The sequence below is a fragment of the Rhipicephalus microplus genome, chromosome 7 (assembly GCF_043290135.1).
Source record: "Rhipicephalus microplus isolate Deutch F79 chromosome 7, USDA_Rmic, whole genome shotgun sequence".
Taxonomy (NCBI): domain Eukaryota; kingdom Metazoa; phylum Arthropoda; class Arachnida; order Ixodida; family Ixodidae; genus Rhipicephalus; species Rhipicephalus microplus.
The window spans coordinates 124,795,897-124,817,735 of record NC_134706.1 but is presented as its reverse complement, the minus strand read 5'-3'; the positions used below and the strand labels follow the sequence as shown (position 1 = coordinate 124,817,735).

General features: G+C 47.0%; 1 protein-coding gene across 1 annotated transcript in view; it reads left to right on the top strand.

The window, feature by feature from the left end:
• Positions 1-11,976: 11,976 nt before the first annotated feature.
• The window catches only part of LOC119187401 (cytochrome P450 3A4), a 65,162-nt gene continuing 55,299 nt past the window's right edge, over positions 11,977-21,839 (top strand). The window contains exons 1-2 of the mRNA XM_075869649.1: positions 11,977-12,134; positions 21,604-21,700. Of these exons, the coding sequence (XP_075725764.1) occupies positions 12,079-12,134; positions 21,604-21,700 (153 nt within the window). The 5' untranslated portion in view covers positions 11,977-12,078. The remainder of the gene's footprint in view (positions 12,135-21,603; positions 21,701-21,839) is intronic.

Sequence of the window (21,839 nt, the reverse complement as noted above, 5' to 3'; positions counted from 1 at the left end):
GGCACCCCACAGCAATATATATATATATATATATATATATATATATATATATATATATATATATATATATATATATATATATATATTGCGTTGTTCGTGTTGCTGATGCCATCAGCAAGAAGAACAACGAAGCTACGATAACCTTGAACGGGACGACTTCTACGTCACTGGACCACCCTATCGTCGGCTATATCCGAACAGCACGCGTCGGTCGCCGTTTTCGCAGAACTTTGACCCAGTTGGCAGTTCCCGGTTCTCACGTCATCGCTCACCTTCACCGATGCGGCGTTCTTCTTCTCCTCTCCGACCTCCTACTTCAATTCCAGACCGCCAACTGGAAAACTGAACAGTGCAGCTTCGGGAGGGAAAGCTGCATCTTTCGAACTGCGTCAAACTCCTCTGGACCGCCCATCGAAAGTTTTATTGGTGTATGTTGAAGGTATACAAACAGAGGCACTGGTGAACACAGGCGCATCACTTTTCGTAATTCCTGCAGACTTTTGTGCCCGCTTAAAAAAAGTTAAGACGCCCTACGAGGGTCCTCCCCTTCGTTGCGCAGATGGAGTGCCTATTCAGCCGAGTGTTTGCACAGTCCGCGTTTTCATAGATGGCATCTTTCACCACATTCAGTTTCTTGTACTTCCTTTGTGCACTCACACAGTAATTTTAGGATGGGAGTTCCTTTCTTCAGCATCAGCTTTCATATCGTGTCGTCAACGCGTCATTCAAATGCCAGCTACTGAGAGTTCATTGGATGTCGATCCATATAGCTTCCATTTCGTTGCTGCCCCTGATTGATTCATTTCGCCAGGAGATTAACAACTTCTAACGATCGCTTCGGATACTATAGTTAACGGTGACGTGTTCATAGCTCCATCAGTTCGCTCCAAACCTGCGGGGCTTACCATAACACGCGGCCTTGTGCGGTTTAACGACAGTAAAGCGTTGGTCACCGCCTTGAATCCAACTTCTTCGCCAGTGATGCTGCCCCAGGGCCCTGCTGTGAGCTGCTTCGCTGAGAGTGAGCCCTTTTCCCTGGTTCCCCTTCACGCAGAATCACCGCCTTTGTCTGCTACTACTGATATCAAGGCTACCACTGTTACCCTAAATGACACCATAGGTCCTCACCTCACTGCCGAGCAAAATACAGACCTCTTAGACCTTCTCCAAAAGCACAACCTTTCATTTGACGTACATTGCAAAGTTCTGGGCCGTACCTCTGTTGCAGAGCACAGCATTGAAACCGAAACCATTGTACGCCGCCGCCCATACCGTCTCTCTTCGGCGGAATGGCAAATCATTGAGGAAAATGTCGCTGACATGCTCAAACGGAATATTATTCGACCTTCATCGAGCTCCTGGTCGTCTCCTGTGGTGTTGGTCCGGAAAAAGGATGGCTCTGTCCGCTTTTGTGTTGATTACAGAGCGCTCAATAAGATCACGAAAAAAGACGTATATCCGTTGCCACGCATAGATGATGCCCTGGACTCCCTACAAGGTGCAGAATATTTCTCCAGCCTCGACCTCCGATGCGGGTATTGGCAAAAACCTATGCGCGAAGCAGACAAGGAGAAAACAGCGTTTGCGACGCCTGACGGGCTTTACGAATTTAACGTCATGCCTTTTGGCTTATGCAAAACTCCAGCAACATTCGAGCACATGATAGATACTTTCTTACGTGGTCTCGAATAGAAAACCTGGTTATGTTATATAGACGACATCGTCATTTATTCTTCTAGTTTTGCTCAGGACCTTAAGCGTTTGGACGAAGTTCTAACGTGCATTTCGAACGCTGGCCTACAGCTCAATACAAAAAAGTGCCACTTCGCCAGCACAAGCATCAAAGTATTAGGTCACCTTGTCCGCAAAGACGGCGTTCGACCCGACCCCGACAAGGTTGCTGCCGTAATTAGTTTTCCACGTCCACACAATCAAAAACAATTGCGAAGTTTCGTGGGCCTGGCGTCTTACTTCCGCCGCTTCATCCGTCACTTTGCTGCCATTGCGGGGCCGTTACACAAGCTTTTGACGTAGGGAACGGATTTCACGTAGACTGACGAGTGCGAGTGTGCTTTCCAAGCCCTTAAGCGTGCTTTGACATCAGACCCCGTCCACCATAACTTCGATGAGAGTGCACCCAATTTCCTGCACACAGATGCCAGCGGCAACGGAAACAGTGCTGTCCTCCTCCAGCGCGACGACACTTCACGTGAGCGAGTAGTTGCGTATGCCAGCCGTGCACTAACGCCTGCGGAGCAGAACTACTCGATAACAGAGCAGTAATGTCTCGCTGTCGTTTGGGCCACCCAGAAATTTCGACCTTATCTGTATGGACGCCACTTCACTGTGGTCACCAACCACCATGCCCTATGCTGGTTGTCCTCGCTGAAGAATTTGTCTGGGCGCCTCGGTCGCTGGATACTGCGTTTGCAAGAGTACACTTTTGAGGTTGTGTACAGGTCCGGCAAACAGCATCAGGATGCTGACGCTCTCTCTCGCTGCCCTCTGCCACTTTCATCTCCAACCACGCTTACTCAATGCCCCTCAGGTGATCAAGCGGCTTCCTCTTCACTCACGTTATCACCCTTGGCAGTTTCTGGGTCACTACCTATAAATAGCAGCGCCCAATTTGCCGCGTACCAACGTGACAACCCCTACTTTAACCGCATCATCGGATACTTGAATGGCTCGCCTTCTCCACCTAATGCCAGACTACGTCGTCAGCTACGGCTGTTCAAGCTAGAGAACAATGTCCTGACACACTATACTTACAATGCCAATGGGCATCGGTGGGTGCCACTATTTCCCCGTTCGCTGCGAAAACAAGTTCTCGAAGCATTGCACGACGACCCATCAGCTGGACACTTAGGATTTCAAAAGACCTGCAACCACGTTAGGAGCCGTTTCTTCTGGCCTGGTCTTTCTACCTGTGTGGCTAATTATGTCGCTTCTTGCGCACTTTGTCAACGCCGGAAACGACCAGCTTCAGCTCCTGCTGGCTGATTACAACCCATTCCATGTCCCGACACACCTTTTGTCGTTGTCGGAATAGACCTCGTCGGGCCACTTCCCGTAACGCCAGTGGGCCACCGCTGGATTGACACAGCCGTCGACCACCTCACACAATACGCCGAGACTGCTCCTCAACGTACTAGCTCTGCCTCAGACGTTGCCGCCTTCTTTTTAGAAGCCATTGTGTTGCGTCATGGTGCATTGCGCGCGTTGTTGAGTGACCGAGGCAAGGCCTTCCTGTCAACAATTCTCGACGAAATTCTAAAAACTTGTGGCACAGTTCATAAGACCACATCCGCTTACCACTCGCAGACAAATGGGCTGACACAGTGATTCCACCGGACTCTAATCGACATGATATCCATGTACATCGGACCGAATCACGATAATTGGGACAAAATCTTGCCATTCGTAACATTTGCACACAACACCGCTGTTCAACGAACCACCGGGTATTCACCTTTCTTCCTCGTCTAAGGTCATGCGCCGACATTCACTATTGACGCCTCTTTCTTCAATGTAATGACAAAAACGTCCACGACTACGCCAGAAAATTTCGTCTCCAGGCTCGCTGACGCATGGCAACGTGCTCAACTCAATACGGAGGCCAGTCAACTAGACCGCAAGCAACGCTATGACAGCTTTCGTCGAGAAGTCACCTTCCGTCCTGGAGATGGAGTACTACTTTGGACGCCTGTTCGCACACCCGGATTGTGTGAAAAGTTCCAGTCACGCTTTCTAGGACCTTACGTTGTTTGTGAACGAACATCTCCTGTCAATTACCTTGTCACTCCCATCGAGGGTTCCTCGGACCATCGTTACCGTGCCTCCGAGATAGTCCACGTTTCACGTCTTAAACCCTTTGTGCACCGTATCTTTCCCGCCTAAGTCTCGGCCGGGCCGGCCGCTCAAGTGCGCGGGGAAAATAAGTGTGAGCATTATTTATGCGTCCCATCTTTTGATCTGTACATACTCATCATCACCAGTCAAGTTTAGGTTGTGGGACACATACTCGAGTCAATAAATGAGTCTTGAGTGTACTCGACGCCATCTTACAAGATATATGTATACCCTGATATATATAAATATATATATATATATATATATATATATATATATATTGTAATGATATTAAATAGTGGGGCTCAGGCAAGGGCGCAAGCTAGGTGACGGAAGCGAAGGAAGACGAAGCAGAATAAGAACAGCCGGCCTGCAGCAAAGGCGTTGTCTCTTATTTCTCGTCGTTACAATGGCGCAGCCGACGAAGAAAACGGCTTACGTCTCGGTTTCGTCATCCAGAACGCCCGCCGACGTGCAGCCGCAGTAAGCGTCGCTTGAGGACGGCGTCAAGCCCTCCTCGGCAGCTGTTTACTGACACCACCGTTCGGGGACGGCGTCAAGGCCTCCTCGGCGGCTCCAGCACCCGTTACCGGTACCAGTTCACGATAAGGAACGCCGTCACGCTTCTTCGCTGATGGAACCCGCAAGGCGTCCGTCGCGGCCAGCATCGATCCCAGCACCGACGGATGGCGTCCAGGCCTCCGTTGTGGTTCCGGGAAACTTGTCCTGGGACGCGACACGTCGCGGCAACCATGCGCACGGGCCTCTCTCACCTAGGGATGGCGTACATGCCTCCTCCATACCTGGCAACCTGTCGGCGCTTCAAGCACCCACCGTGTACGGCGTCCAGGCCTACCCGGCGGCGCAAGACCGCTTCATCTACGCCACAGTACCAGGTCACAACTCATCACATGGGTTCCGCTTGCCTGGGAACGTCGTTGACGCTTCCAGCGCCCTGGAACCCATGTCCACGATTCCTACCACAGCTGGATTTCCAAGGGACGCCGTCCACGCGTCCTTGGTCAGCAATTGTACCACCTCGAGTACCGCAGTCACTGTATCCTCCGCAGAGGCGGGCCTTGGCTCTTCGTGCGGATCGCACGACAGCGCAGCGGAGCTGCAGCATACCATCGCGCAACTCCGCGTCACGACCAACGCCCTCATAGCGTCGAGCTCCCAGCTATGTCCTGCCATCTTGCCAACATTGTGCGCACTCAATGCCATGTTGGCTGCGGCCGCCTCACAAAACTTCGAGGTAAGCTCGCCCGAGAACCGTCGCAATCTCGGGCGTTCTCTCACGGAGGTATCAGAGCAAGTGAACTGCTTGGCGTGGGCACATTTCGGAGTTTTGCCCGCAGTCCCGCCATCGCCGATTTCCTTCGAGCTACCGGAGTTTCGCGGCTTCCAGGACGATGCCAAGGAATGGGTGGCAACCGTCAACGCTGTCGGAGATCACGCAGCGTGGACGGACCAAAAGAAGTGGGGCATGGCCATAGACCGCCTTCGGAATGCTGCCGCGGCTTGGCATCGATACGAAGGCGTGCGGCAGACGTCCTGGGTGGACTGGAGTGACAAGCTCATAGCTGCTTTTGGACGGAGTCACCATCACCTCTCCACGACCACCCAGTCTTACGCGACCGCTACCGAGAATAGATCCCAGAAGGAGACCACCCTCGCGGCTTCAGCTGTATTTTGCAGCTTCCCGACAGCCAATTTAACCACCTACCCTGGGACGAACAACCCTACAGTGCTGACCCTCACTTCGAAGCGACATCTCCTGATATCACGTCAGTCTGTGGCCGAGTGTGCGGACGTCTGCCACACGCTAAGCGCCGCCTCCTTCAAAGTCACTGTCAGCAAAGACCTACCAGAGAAGGTAATACTTCCGGTTAGTGACAGGTCATCTGACAATGAAGGCTCTACTGCACGTGAAACTATAGGAATAAGCAGCTTGAGCATGAGTCCGACAAAGGCAGTGCTGCAAGAGCACGCGTTGCCTCTCAAGCTGCAACCTGAACTCGGCTCTCAGATGACTACAAAGACACCCCGACGCCCCTTGCCACACCGCAAGCAACGCAGGCGTCGACGCTCAGTGCAGCAGGTGACGGTGCAGCGTGGACTATTTCCAGCATTTGTAACACGACTGCGACAGGATGCTCAAACCGACGAGATTAAACCAACGCGGCCACTTTGCAGGAGTCTGTATCTCCTGCTAGCGGCATCTTGTCCAAGTCAACAGCGTTGGCCCCATCGTGGACGACGCCTGCACCGACCATCACGTCACAGCCAGTGTCGTCCTCCGGAATCTCCTTCAACAAACTTCCATGTGAAATATCAGCTTGGCCGAGCCCGGCCACCCCGGAATAGTCAATGCCGCCCACCGGAGACATTGTCGGTAGCCCACGAGGCTCGCAGTCGGGGCCGAGTGTAATGATATTAAATAGTGGGGCTCAGGCAAGGGCGCAAGCTAGGTGACGGAAGCGAAGGAAGACGAAGCAGAATAAGAACAGCCGGCCTGCAGCAAAGGCGTTGTCTCTTATTTCTCGTCGTTACAATATATATATATATGTATATATATATATATATATATATATATATATATATATATATATATATATATATATATATATATATATATAACTCATTTCTTGATGAAGGGAGGACCCCTCCCGAAACTGTTGGGAAATAAATATATTTATCCTTGTTGACAACGCTCCCGTTGTGCCATATCCCATACCTTCACCAAGACTAACTGGCCCATTGAATTATTATTACTCCCACTATATATATATATATATATATATATATATATATATAATTATATATATATATATATATACATATATATATATATATATATATATATATATATATATATATATATATATATATATATATATATATATATATATATATATATATATATATATATATATATGAGGGAGACGCAATGTTGTCTGGCTAACGCATTGGTGCGAAATGCAGCATGAACATTTCGCCCCGGTTGCCGTGGGGCCACGTCGATGGACGTTGGTCGCACCGGTCATGCCTGGCGTCAGACTATAGACTATAGAGTGCTCACGATTTGCTAACGTAGCATCACTGTGCCCAGTGTGCGCGCGCGTCAACACTACATTGGAGTATACACCTTTTCACAGGAAAAGAAAAAACACCGCCATGATGGGCTGTGTGCGGGAGTACAAAGGCTAAGGTCGCAGCGTTGTCAGTGCATTTTCGAGGGGACGCGCCAATTTTCACAGCCCGAGAAGAGATATGGTGGCACCCAGGGAGGCGTTTATGAAAAGGTGAATATTGGGTCTTTCATTATGCGCTCGCGGCCGTTTTGATAGCTGCACATATACCGAATTCGGTGTTACGTGACGTCAATGGATAGGACGTCAATAAATATGACTGCTGAAAACATGATAATCCTGACATGCTAATTATGTAAGAATATGACAACATACCACGCTCATAGCATGCTCGTGGTCGTTTCGCTAACCCCACAATTACTAAATTTGGTATCACCTGACATGAGCTGATGACGAAGGTAAACAGCACATCTAAATGTGATAATCATGACGTGGAAGTCCTGTACGGCATCAATTACCTCCACCTCATAACGTTGTGCTGATTTTAAAGTGACATATCAATCTTTCTCATTCGTGCTTCGCGTATCATCGATTCCCACTGTACGTGGGATCTGCCTTTTTTGTGTTTTCTTTCTATAATATAACATTACCGTGGTCATCCAACGCTACTTGAAACATGACAGACGCCGGATAACAACGCCTTCCGAATACGGCGGCGCGCTGTAATTTAGAACTAGTGCATGCAACAAACAGTATACGATTGGGCATCACTTGCAACGCCGACTAACGCTACACGAAAAGCGACACACGCCGTAGCACACGCCGTCCGAACTTGGCGCACTGCTTTTACGTACAACGTTACAATAGGTAGATAGCAAAATCAGGGCTCACGCAAAGGATTGTGGGCTGCGGCGATCGTCTGCATCGACTTCCCGTTCGAGATACCATGCCGCCCGACGGCCTTTCTTACCAGCGCCGTCACTTTTTTCACGAAGTCCTTCTCTGTCAGCACTCACGAAAGCCTTCTCTATCAAATTGGTACGTATTACGAAGGACTTTAATATTACATTTAGGGCTGCACGTGTAATCAGAGGCGGGCAAGGAATTAGCATTGCGCCCGCTTACCAGCCTCTGGCGCAACACGCGGCACACCTCTTCCTACGACGAAATGTTGACGGGACCCCGAGTAGTTAAAGGCTTAAAACTTTCTAAAATGCTCACTTACCAGCCTCTGCCCCAATACGCGGTACCCCTCTTTCTACGACGAAATGTTGACGGGGCTCCGAGTAGTTAAAGGCTTAGAACTTCCTAAAAAAGCTTTTTTTTTTTTGCCCCACACCGAACCGCCAGTGCCAGGAGGCGCCGTCTGGTCGGGAAGAATGTGTTAGTGAAAGGAAGCATACACAGACCACTGACATCAGAAAGGTGAAGGGGAGAAAGGGGGAGAGATGAAGGGGGAACTGGAAGGAAGAGTGGAAAGGGGGCGCCCGAGGGGAGTCCACCTTATATTCTTTTTCTCTTTTTTTCTTTTTATCTTCTTTTCTTTTCTTTTTTCCTTTTTTCTGTCTTTTTCCTCTCTCCTTTCCCTCTGATTTGAGATTGTATAAAGCAGAGCACCAACAAACTTTACCTTTAATACTGATGAAGGCCGGACTCTAGGCCCAAACGTCGAAATAAACCACGTTGTGAGCACTCACGGAGGATCTACTGAACTATAAAGATATATATATGTATATATATATAAATATATATATATATATATATATATATATATATAGATATATATATATATATATATATATATATATATATATATATATATATATATATATATATATATATATATATATAGATAGATAGATAGATAGATAGATAGATAGATAGATAGATAGATAGATAGATAGATAGAGAGAGAGAGAGAGAGAGATAGAGAGTTTTATTTTGTATTGTTTAGAATTGTTTGCATAAGTATGCAGCATTATTATACCACTATGGTGGACATTAGAGCACCCTATAGTCGTCTGTGGTGCTGTATAGTTTGCTACCACACCTAATTCTTTATTTTTTTACTCACTCCTCCCCCCCTTTAATGCTGCAAGACGCTTGGGCTCTGGCGTGAATAAGTAAATAAATACGTACATAATAATTAAGACTCAAATTGGAGGTGAATATTGCGATACATGCAATTCACTGAGGGAGTGATATTAGCGCCAGGAATTGCTGAGTTGGTTTGACATGCGCGTCTGCGGTAAACTACCTCAGTGCCTAGACGGAGTCCCGTACGCCATCACCACCATCAGTATTATTCTCGGCCTACATCATTTCTACTGCCGGACAACGACCAATCCAAATGATCTTCTCTTTGTCTTATCCTGTGCACCGATTTCATTTTGTGGTTGAGAAGTTCTTAAAAGTATGCTAAACTGGCTCAAATAATTAGTTTATACGCCTAAATTGTACTCTGAGAACTTTATTTTTCTATATTTCACCACCATGAGTTAATTATGCAAGAAGGAAATTGAAATACCAGTTTCAGATTTGAATTTTGTGCCGAAATCACCACAAGTAACGTATTTCCGTATTTTTGCAATATCGGCTCACTGCCCCGCCACGGTGGTCTAGTGGCTAAAGTACTCGGCTGCTGACCCGCAAGTCGCCGGATCGAATCCCGGTTGCGGCGGCTGCATTTCTGATGGAGGCGGAAATGTTGTAGGCCCATGTCTCAGATTTGGGTGCACGTTAAAGAACCCCCGGTGGTCGAAATTTCCGGAGCCCTCCACTACGGCGTCTCTCATAATTATGTGGTAGTTTTGGGACGTTAAACTTTACAAATCAGCAATATCGGCTCACAGAAATTTTCCGGAACTTGGTATGGCAAGTTTATGGTTCGTGAAAGGACCACGTACTTGCTTTTTCGCGATTACGAACTACACATGAGCAAGTAGATGCCATTGACATGTGTGAAGTAACGGCGTTCGGTGCGGACAATTTCGTAATGGCGTCGCCACATTTTTTTCACATGTCCTCTCAATTTTAAAGCGTGTTCTAGAGTGGTGTTTTTCTTATTATGAAGGTTTATTTACTAATACGTGAAAAAAAATTACTTTCGCTTCAGTGTCCCATTTGTTTCTTCACCCATGTCCAGGACTCACGGATTTAAACGCAACACCATTTTTTTTTTATTTAAACCGATTGGTGTGCCAGTTTTATCGAGATAGATGCATCACGTCACGACGAATCAGGTCTCTAAATATAATGTTCACTGTTGTACGCAGATGTGAGGCCATTCTTGCGGGAAAGCAGTCTCAGAAACAGACTGCAAGCATAAGACAATCAGAAAACTCCAAACTAAATTGTAATCACAAAACTTCACGTTTCGAACCCAGACCGGCTTCTTCCGCAGAGGTGAGAAAGCCAGAGATGTGCGCTGCTTAGTACGCTTGCTCGCCTTGAGTGAGATGTTCGCCGCGACTCGTCGTAAACCCGGACGATAGAGGGAGGACAATGTCTCAGTGGAGCCGTTATTGTTCCCCGCTATCTGCTGAATGTGCCAGGGTTCGAGGAGAAGTCGCTAGTGTGTCAATTTTTTTTAATCACCGCGTTGGGTCCGAATTGTGGTTGTCAAACAACTCGCAGTGTTCTGCTAATGCGCTCCGTGGGCTGTTCAGTTGATGGAGGTCGTTTTTGTGCTGTCGCATTCTCTGAAGGAAGTTCTTCGTTTTCCTAGTGATACTGGGAAACAAATGCTCTAAACTGCAGTCCTGCCTAGAGATGCAATTTTTCGGAAATTTTGCATAATTAAAAAAACACCCGTTTTTCTCACGTTTTTTCTTCCAAAATTTTGGAAAAAAACAAAAAAGAGCAAATTTTCTTTAGCATACGACATTAGCTTATTGCCATGTAGTAATAGTTTACAGCCAAGGGTCAAAAAGCGATGACTTTCGTTATGTGAATAGAAGAAGTGAAATTATTTCTCTGTTTTCACAAACGAATTCGGCATTTAACAGATCGAAGGCAGTCAGAAGCATAGCCGCGAACTCATTGAGCTCTCTTTTAATCAATACGGCTTTCTAAAACATTTACGGCATTTAGAACAAAGAAATGTCTATTTCGTCGTGACTTTAAACTATGGAAACATTGATCAATATGGTAAAAAAATGAAGTTCAAACTCATACTCAGAATTAGTATCACTGTCAACTGCAGCAGTCTTCATCATGTTAAGGTGTCGCATTGAGAAAAGAGTAGCTGCTGTTGCCGTGCTTACACACGGCCACTCCCAGTTTCCCGCCACCAGTCTCCTCGACCGTGAAGTGCATCCACATGTCATCAATTGGCCCAACCACGGCAGAACCTGTTTGAGCACGGCTTTATAAGCGGACTTCGACCGCAGGTCACAGAAGTGTACTTTAATGGGTACCAAAAAAGGGAACAATAATGAACAATAATGGGTAGCAAAACATCACGAACCACCCCCCTCATGACTACACCAAACCAAACCCGAAGCCAAGCTATAGACTCAAGCTAATCCGACGCCGGAGGAGCTGACTTCATGTAATGTCGATGGCGAGTTGTGAGCTGTTGTTTGGTGTTTTCGTATTATGTGCGATGTTCTGACTTCAAGTTCAATACTTGGTGGTGCCTAACCTTTATTTCTGTTTGTTTTACCCCACGGAAATTTGGACCTGTATTTCCGACTGCGCTGGGGAAAAAAACCAAAAAGTAACTGTTGTTTGTGGATATTTTTTTCCCTTTTTTTCTACCCTTCGCATCTCCAGTACTGCCTCAATCGGAAAGCAATTGCTGCGGTCCTTGACTGTGTTCCTTCGTCCGTGCGCTGTACTTGGGCGCTGATATACATTAAAGTAGGTTGATCCACCCGCACTTTTACATTATACCACGTAGCGGGCGCGCATATGTATGTTAAAACAAGTACCTATCTCAAAGCATGAATAACAGCGACATCATGAAGTGCGTACTCGTACGATTTCCGGCTCCGCAGATAAGCGAACAACCTTTCTGGCGTGGTTATCAGAGGTGCGTGCAAGAGGCCACAAAGGTCTACACAGGGCGTCCTTCGGGCATAACACTTGTTGTTACACTCGGCTTCACAAGGGCGCCGCACTCGCTCGAATCATGCTCGAAGTGTTTTTCTTGAGCTTGATCGTCGTCTTCGCGACATGGTTCTTCATGTAAGTACCACTTTGAAAACACGTTTCAAAGGGATATAACTCAGATATGTGAACACTAAATGATTCGAAAAATAGGAAGTTTTAGACTTTTAAACCTATGCATATAAACTTCCCAGGGAGGCAGACAGATGCGAGAGTGTATATCGCCCTCATAAACGAGAAACTAACTTCTTGCGCGCTCAATGCACTGCTTGTAGCGTGTAGTTTTCGGTATAATACTGACGCTTAATCAGTTTTAGTGTTTTCTCCAATTGTGATTCTTTCTTACACCGGGTATTGAAATAAAATTTTAGGCTGAGGCATATTTCTTATGTTCATCCTTCTTTGACCCTGTTTTGTACTTCATGGTAAAATCTACTTACGTGTAACTTGGATGACTGAACGCCAGATCGAAGCCATGTGTACTGCACCTGGCAGTTAATGATTTTGGAACATAAAATTTTGCTGATAGCTTAATTCACTTCTTGGTCTGTGAACATAGCCTCTAATTTAATGCTCCATCGCATAGAAGTTCTTGTTATTTATAGAGTTAATCGCTAGATTACAAGCGGCAATCATTGCCAGAGCCGAAATACGTACATAGTTCTTTTCTGGCTAGTTGCTTCCTAAATAACGAATGTTGTGCTCCGCGGATGCAAAAAAAAAAAAAACATGGAGAGGTAAAAATAATGATGATGCCATATTTTTAAGCATAGCTTGGCTTAGCAGCGTCATGAAGTGTTTTCGGTGTTCCTTTATTCGCCAGTTTGTCTTTGAAACTCGCAGTATGTTGTTTTCCAACTTTGTTACTAAATTAGCCATCTTCTCGTGTTTGAGATTCTTTAGGTCGTTTTAGAATATCCATATCTGGCCTTTTGTAGTTGATTTTAGAAGCGCAGTTTTGGAAGCGGCACATTGACCGAATCAGAGGTATTGTTTGTTATCCTTGTTTATTAAAATAATTTTTGATTTTGGAGTAACCAATCGTGCTGTGCGCTTGTACTTTGTAATGAAGAAGCATTTCTTGGCGAACTTCGATGACTTTACCCGTAACTATCTATCTATCTATCTCTCTATCTACCTATCTCTCTATCTATCTATCTATCTATCTATCTATCTATCTATCGAGCCCCTTACGTTTGGGTGCTCTCATGGTCACCCCCTTAACTTGGCGTGAACCAAAATCAGCATGGGGGGAAGGGGGTAAGCTGGTTTGGCGAATATGACGCTATCTATCTACCTATCTGTCTATCTATCTAGCCGCCTATGACATTTAGCTGTCCTGGCCGTTTCGATAATGGTATCGATATCAAACTTGGTATGGCATAAGATGACTGTATGAAGAACGTGTTTGATTAGTCATAACATTAAAATCATGACATGTATGTCATGAATGTCATGATGAACATTTCACGGTTCTGCAGCTCTTGTGGTGAGTTCGTTCCCATGGCATGTTGCAAAACTGGTATGGTACAGCATGATTGCATGCCTAACACAAATGACAGACCCTAACATGAAATCATGACATGCGTGTCATGTAACAACATGACTACATACCGCGCTCATGATGCGCTCAAAGCTGTTTCGCTAGCGTCACATATACCAAATTCGGTGTTACAGTACGTGAATGGACGATGAAGGTATGTGACTCGTGCATACATAGTAGTCATGAGATGTGTATCATGTAACAAAATGACTACATGCCACGCTCATGGTTCACTGGTAGCCGTTTTGCTAGCTTCATTTACACCAAATTTGATATTACGGGACAAGAATAGATGACGAAGGTATCATACTGGCGCAAACATGATATACATGAGATGTGTGTCATGTAACAACATGACTACATGCTACCCTCAGCATGCGCACGCAGCGGTTTCACTATCTTCACTTTACCAAGCTCGGTATTACGTGACGCGAACGGACGACATAGGTGAATGACACATCCAAACATGATAATCTCGACATGCGTGTCATGTAATATGACTACATGCCACACTGATGATGCGCTCACGGCCGTTTCGCCAGCTTCACATATGCCAAATGTGGTATTACGTGACGCCAATGAATGACGAAGGTATGTGACTGGTGCAAACATGATAATAATGAGTTGCGTGTCATGTGAGAGCATGACTACATGCCACAGTCAAGGCGCCATTACACTCTGACGTGACGCGGTGCGCGTGCTCACCGGCGTTTATTTCGTCGCGTAACGCCGGCGTTACCACGCCGGGCGCCGGTCCTGTCATAAGAGAGTTTTAGTACTGCGGAATGGTGCTACGTACGCATCACGCAAGCGCCTTGCGTTACGTGGCGTCGTTTGCCACTAATCGGCTTTTAGTACGCCGTAGTACCTGCGTACGTAACGAGCGTGGAGCGTGTTGCGCCATCTGGTAGATCAAAATAGAAGCAAGTGTTGTTGACAGCCAATGTGAGCCAATCCAAGTGTTATAGCCAGATCATGGCCATATTTTAAGCCACAGAGCCGGTCGGTGCTTGCCTTCGATGCCACCATTTAGCAAAACGAAGTCTCGCGCTGTCGCGAACTTGTTCGAGAGCGGCGCGATCAGCTTATACGTACGCACGCACGCATCTCATGCGTGCGTGCGTACGTGAGCGTTCCGGTCTGCGCATGCGCACTATGCAGAACGTGGTGTCCTTACGTACGCAACGCCGCCACGTACGCAGCGTACGCAGTACTAAAACACTCTATATTCTTAAGGGCGCACGCCGCGCTGCGTTGCTTTGACGCATGCGCGTTTCAGCGCGTCCGGCGTCTCTCCGCCACGAAAAAAGGGAGACGCAGTGTTGTCTGGGTAGCGCTTTGGCGCGAAATGCAGCATTTCGCATTTCGTGCTGATTGCTTTCAGGCCGCGCCGACGGACGCTGGTCGAGCCTGGCGTAAGAATATAGAGCGCATGCATTTTGCTAACGTAGCGTCGCTGTGCCCACACGTGTCAACGCTAAATTGGAGTATATTGGGCCCTTCATGATGCACTCGCGGCCGTTTTTCTAGCTCCAAATATACCAAATTCGGTGTTACGGGGCGTCAATGTATGACGAAATATATGACAGGTGCAAACATGATAATCCTTACACGCGTGTCATGTAAGAAGATGACAACATACCACGCTCAAAGCGTGCTCGCGGCCGTTTCGCTAGCTCCACATATACTCAATTCGGTATCACGTGACGTGAATACATGACGAAGGTGAGCGACACATTCAAACATGATAGTCAAGACAGGGAAGTCTTGTCATCATTTACCTCCACCTCGCAACGTTGTACTGATTTTAAAGTGAGATATCAACATTTATTCCATAGCATTTATTCCCATTGTACGCGGGATCTGTAAATTTTTTAATGAATTTAGTGGACCCTTAAAAATAGCTTCGCGGGCTCTTATTTGAAAACCATCATTACAAATGCACAGAAGCGGTACATGAGTCATTTGCGCCTAAATATTGGCTTCATCTGAGGAAACTCGGCAACAATTTTGTGAATGAAAGCATAGAAGGCAGTATTTGCGACTTCTCAACTGTATAGTAATGATTGTCACTTGAGTTGAAAGGAACTAAAGTAGTAAAAAAAAAGGACCCTTTCAGTCGGAGGGATCCAAACAATAAACCTCAGAGTCCCGTGTTCAACGCTCTTTCTTTGAGCTATGGCAAAGGGCGCTCCCTCGTGCGCCTTTTTTTGTAGAGTATTTATGTGGGTGTAATAGCTACGAGGGATCGCCAGCTCCACTCGTAGCCCAGGCGGCGAGTGTGGGACACTCTTCTTTGCCAGAGGGTGTGACGGGGCAGAAGATCTCCGCACGACGTAGCCGCTGACCAATGAGCTCTTGCATGCTACTTATGAACGAAGCCCTTTGCCGGAACAAGCCCTTGCTATGGAAGTGCCAACGAAGGTGGATTGTCCGAGGTACTTTTTTTCGTGTTATACATAAATAATGAAACAGACAGGCAGTAAAGCCATGGAAGTCATACGAGAAAGCATAGGTAGTTCAGAAGACATGAGTAGCTGCATAACTTGCCCTTTTATACTTTCTCTTTTTCCCCTCCCCTCCTTCGTGCGTGCCCAGTATGCCACCCGTTCAGAAATTCGCATTAACAGTGCAGCTCACGTCCGAAGAACCTTTACTACCATGTATAAGTGGTTTACTTTCAGTTTATACACGTCTATATATCTTCTGTCAGGAAGTGAAATGAAAAAACGGTAGTGGCTGCTTTTGCGGAAAACAATAAGAATAATGACCCTTGATCTTAAACATGAGCACAGAAAACGCAACTCTGGACAACACAAAGAAAGTACCGGTGTTCATAATTATTCCAAAGACGCACCAAGAACCGCGATGTAGGGAAACTTTTTAATGAACGAGCTACTCTTCAAATGTAGTTTTGATCTCTATGGGATGCCTTTTTGAACCACAGCTGCTTTCATCGAAGTTACACCCATTTATTTGCTTTAATGCCACACATCCTGCACCATCGCCAGGCAGTGCCCCAGCCAGCGATATAATTTGGAGGGTGGTGTAATGTGGAGGGGGGGGGGCTGTTGTCTCTCCCACCTGATTTTTTCCCTTTACACACAAAAAACAAGGAGGTAAAGTTCCCAAGAAAAAGTGGACAGCTGGGGTTGCATTTCGTGAACACATTATTGTCAGGCGAACACAGGGGTCATTCTCAGAAGTCTAAGGATTCCGTGTGAATAGAATCAATATCTGACGGGCAGCCGAATTAGGCAAGAAACGTTTACAGCATAGGTTGGAAGTATGACTTAAGCACCAGCAGTGGATGGAGACAAGCCGTTTAATTAACTAAAAAGAAAGAAACGGGGTTTTGACGTGACATGTTGCTTGACAATGCGTGATATTCGAGCCTGGCTCATCGTTAAAGGGGCACTTAATCGAAATGACAATATACGTCATAGTGGAAGCACAGTTTACGACAACGTGTAAAACAACAATGTTATCAACAGCAGTGCCCTACTTACCGAGAAATTAAAACAAATGCACGAGAACATATGCGCCACGCGTAGGACTTTCGCAAAATGATGCCGATCACGTGATAGTTATTGCCTACCAATATTCAGTACTAATCAAACTAGCTGTACTAAACAAAGAGCCTTCTGAGCATTAAGAGACCTAATAAAATGTTGCTTGTTCACTTCTGTTTGATTCATGGGAAGATGAACCACAGGACGTTACTATGGGGTGCGGTGCGAGTGGTTCAGAAGTTCAATTTTCACCTGCTTAAACTGAACACGTTGCGCCTTTAGCGTCTCCCAGCTGAACCAAGCACGCCTGCCATACAGACGTGACTAGGACGAATGGTGCCAGTGGTTCAAGAGTTAAATTTTTGCCTGGTTAAACTGGAGCGGTCGTGCCATATAGCGGGGCCTGGTTGAACAAAGCCCGTCTGCCATCTCGGAGGCCATGGCAGGAAATCGTTGAATGGCCGTTGTTCGCTAAAGTTCCGGCGTCGGTATGCTGGGCGTCACTGTTATATGTTGTGAGCGAGAAATCATGAACGGTGCGAGTAAAATAGATACTGGAAGGCATCAGTTAGAGTAAAAGTCGAACCCAGCCTCCTGCGAGGCAAGCGTCTAATTTACCATAAAAATTGCCATTGTTCAAAGTGGTTGCGGAAAAAAAGAAAGCGCTAAATGAACGGTGACATAGAAAGGTAGACAGCGGCCCGAGGCGATAATCGTAGACACTCCATGGACCGTAGCCGTGTGCGAGCTGCAGGCGGGACATCGGAGTACAAAGGCAACTCTACCTGTAAAGTGCTGGTTGAACAATCGATGAGGGCTGAATGCGCGGTCAAGAAGTCAATGCCGAGAATCACGTCGTGAGGGCAAGCGTCTAGAACAGCAAAGAGAACTGAAGTGTGAAGGCCGGCAACAGTGACGCGGGCAGTGCACATACCAAGAACTAATGTTCGGCAGCTGTCGGCTACTCGCACAGTCGAAGGCATGGTAGGGGTAAGAACTTTTTTCAGGTGGAATCGAAGACGTGAACTCATAACGGATATGTGGGCACCAGTGTCAATTAGAGCTGTAACGGTCAGGCCATCGATAAGAACACCAAGTAAATTTCGTCTGGAATTAGTGGTCGGTAGAGGTTTTTCGTTCCGAGTTGTCAATGCAGCGCCACTTTCAGGAGCTGCATCTGTTAGTGTCCCGAGAACTGCCCAGAATACACCGGTGACGGGGAGCGACGGCGTTGATAGGAGCGCAGCTGGTCACCCTGAGGTGACGGCGAGTGGCTGGACCTGGTTCCCTGGGTGACGACATCGGCGTAGGATGGTTCGGAGCGTAGCGTAGAACGGCTAGGTGTAAGGTCCTGAAGGTGGTCATCCGACAAACTAGGTGGCGAATACTGCCCACGATGCTGTCGATAGTCGTCTTCAAAACAATGCCGGAATGACCATCTGTTGCAGCAGTGGCGGGAAGTGTGGCCAACGCGATGGCAAGAGAAGCATATCAGTTGATCATTTTGTGCGCGCCACTCAGACGAACGCGGCAGCAGCAAAAAGTGGGGCGGCTTGGTAGTGAGTGTTAGGATTTATGGGCTGCGGTGTGTGACTGGACTTTTGGCAAACTCAGACGCCCATGTTGGCAAACTCTTGTCGCACAACAGCCTGAATAAAAGTTATTGAGGCCAAGTTGTCAGGCACCGGGGGTTGATCAGCGGAATAAGGAGCCATGGCTTCCAGCTCCTGGCGGACAATCCTTGTGATGTTTGGAGGATTCTCGACTGGACGTGGTGCCACAGGATCCTCGTTGGGGGAAGTCGCAGCAGTGTTCGGGAGTCGGGAAAAGCGTTGAGTGATTCTCCTGCTTTTGGCTTGTTCGAACCGCCGACATTAGCTGACAATCGAGTCAATGGTGGTACAGTTCTTGCATATCAGAATGTTCAAGGCATTGTCGGCTATGCCCTTCCACACATTGCCGACCTTGTCTAGTACGGTAATGTCTTTGTCGACCTTCCGACACAAGGCGAGCACGTCTTGGATATAGGTGACGTACGACTCGGTGCAAGATTGAACTTGTGACGCGAGTTACTGCCTGGCTGCCATTTGTCGAGCAACTGAGCGGCCAAACAAGTCACGGAGCTTCTGCTTGCGCACGTCCTAACTCATCAGGACTTCCTCGTGCGTCTCATATCAGGCGCGTGCAGTACCTCGCAGGTAAAAGATGATGATGGCCAGCATAAGCGTCTCATCCCACCTGTATTGCTTGCTGACGCGTTCGTATAAGGCAAGCCACCCGTCAACGTCAGTTGTGTCGGTACCGCAAAATGTACCTGGATCGAGAGGATGGTAAGGGGGATAACAGATGACGGAGCAGGCGTAGACTGAACGGACGGTGAACTGCCTTCATGCATCGTGGCTGGACGATGCTGACGACCGCTACAGAGACCCAGAGTCGGAATGTTACCCAGCACTTCAACCAAAAATATGCAACGGGGAGTATTTTATAGATTAACGCCGGTTGGGTTAACACTGCATACAGTGTGCAAGGATGCAGGACAACAGGGCAGTCCAGACACAGCTCCACAACAACATCGTCGTTTTCAATCCTTCTGCGTCATTTCTCCACCCGTGCCTGAGGTACCTTTCTGTACCCGTGACGATATTATTAAGTATGCACTTAGCGGTTGAAGGGCTCACTAGGGGCGGGATTTCGCTATCGCGTTCATCTCTTGATGGCAAAGTTTAAAGGTCCCCCACTTTTTGCGCGTGTCAAGAGATATTACAGGTAGGCAGAAGCACCGAATTTCCACAAATACTACTTTGTACAGGTGTAACATACACTCGATGGACGCTCCCCAAGTTTTTCCGGCAAGAAACTTGAACAAGTTGCCAATGGCACTCAGCCCATTTTTCAGGTAGTTTACCTGTGGGGTCCGATACAGGTCTCTGTCGATTATGACATCCACCAAGAAACCAAGCCGGGGTATAGCGATTGAGGCGGTGATGTGCACAGGGCCTGATTACCCCCCCCCCTCCTCTTCTTTCTTAGGGGCGAAGCTCGTTGCGCTGTGGTTCAGTCCATCCTTCGTAGTACCTATGACTTACTTCTAACCATGTTCGCTATAAAGGGCAATGTTGTTGCAGTACGTGAAGTGTGCAATAGATGACGTGAACTCATGTTCCGTGTGGTTTAGTTTTATATAGGTTCGATAGGATGGTGGAAATACAGACGGACGGACGGACAGGCAGTTGGATGGACGGATGGACAGAAAGATGGACGAACGGACACACAGGCAGACGGATGGATGGACAGACAGACAGAAGGATGTACAGACAGACAGACAGACAGACAGACAGACAGACAGACAGACAGGCAGGCAGGCAGGCAGGCAGGCAGGCAGACGGATGGATGTATAGACAGACAAAAGGACGGAGAGACAAACAGACATACAGACAGAGAGACAGTCCGTAAATCCGTGAGTTCGTCCATGCGTCGTTCTTCTGCATATCCATCCATGCTTCCATCCAACCGTCTTTCTATCCGTCTATCTGTGCTTCCGTCTCTCTGTTTGTCCATTCGTACTTCCAGCCGTGCCTCCATACATCTATCTGCCTGTCTCTTCGTCTGTGGGTCCGTCCAAGCGTCCTTCCATTCATCCATTCCTTTATCCGTACTCCCGTCTGTGCTGCCGTCCATCCATTCGTCCGTACTTCTATATATCCGTTCGTGCTTCTATCTATTCGTACGAGCATCGGGACACATGAACGGACGGATGAACGCTTCATCCCACTCATCAGCATTCACTCCACAGATATGCTGGGATTTTTTAAACTACCGTACCATATAAGAATGTCGCCCTGATGAGCTTCCGCTTAGTACAGCTTTAGAATAGAATTATCTTTAGAACCACCTACTCTTCTGCGCTTAATTTGGACGAAAATCCTTGTTACGCAGGCAGCCTGCGGTTAACGCAACTGCGGTATCGAGCAAATCATGTCTCGCCTATGCCGTTCACCGCGATTGTAGACAGCTGAGCTTGGCAACGTTGATTTAGTGGTTAGATACCTATAAAGCGTCCGTGGTCTTAACCGAGAGAGTTTTAAAGGTGTGTTAAATTGGTGTACCATACTGGTTGGCGCTCACTGCTGTTCGGCGCGGTTAACCTTTGTTGGTCGTAACAGCAGTTAGCTTGCCCATGTGAGTACGCCATTGCAGTCATGCACGTTTCCGACCATCATGGTGGCCCCTGCCATTGGCTCATGACTTCTATATTTATTAATTTACTAACGGCAGACCATTGTAAAAACCACGGGACTTCATTTTCGTGTATGCTTTTATTACGCAGCAGTTTTTTTTTTCGCTCAACCACGGTAAGGGAGCAGGGGAAGCGGTAGATCTTCAGTGCTTTTATGGAGGATCCTCGCCAACATCATAATTAAAGCAGTAGCATAAAGATGAATAAGCTACAAACAAATTATCACAGCCTTATGTGTTTTGTGTTTTTCAGACAACGCAGGAGGCGGTTTTCCTTCTTTAAAGACCTCGGAATTCCAGGTCCCCCACCAAGTTTTTTTTCCGGAAACTTGTCCGAACTTATACAAAAGGTATATGCAAATTATCATTCAATAATGTATTTACAAAATACTCGGGTTCGTCAATTTTTTGTAAGGAGTACAGCATGCACCGAGAGTGAGAAGTCATCTGAGAATGTTTCTTAATGTTAACGTCACATGAAAGCCGAAC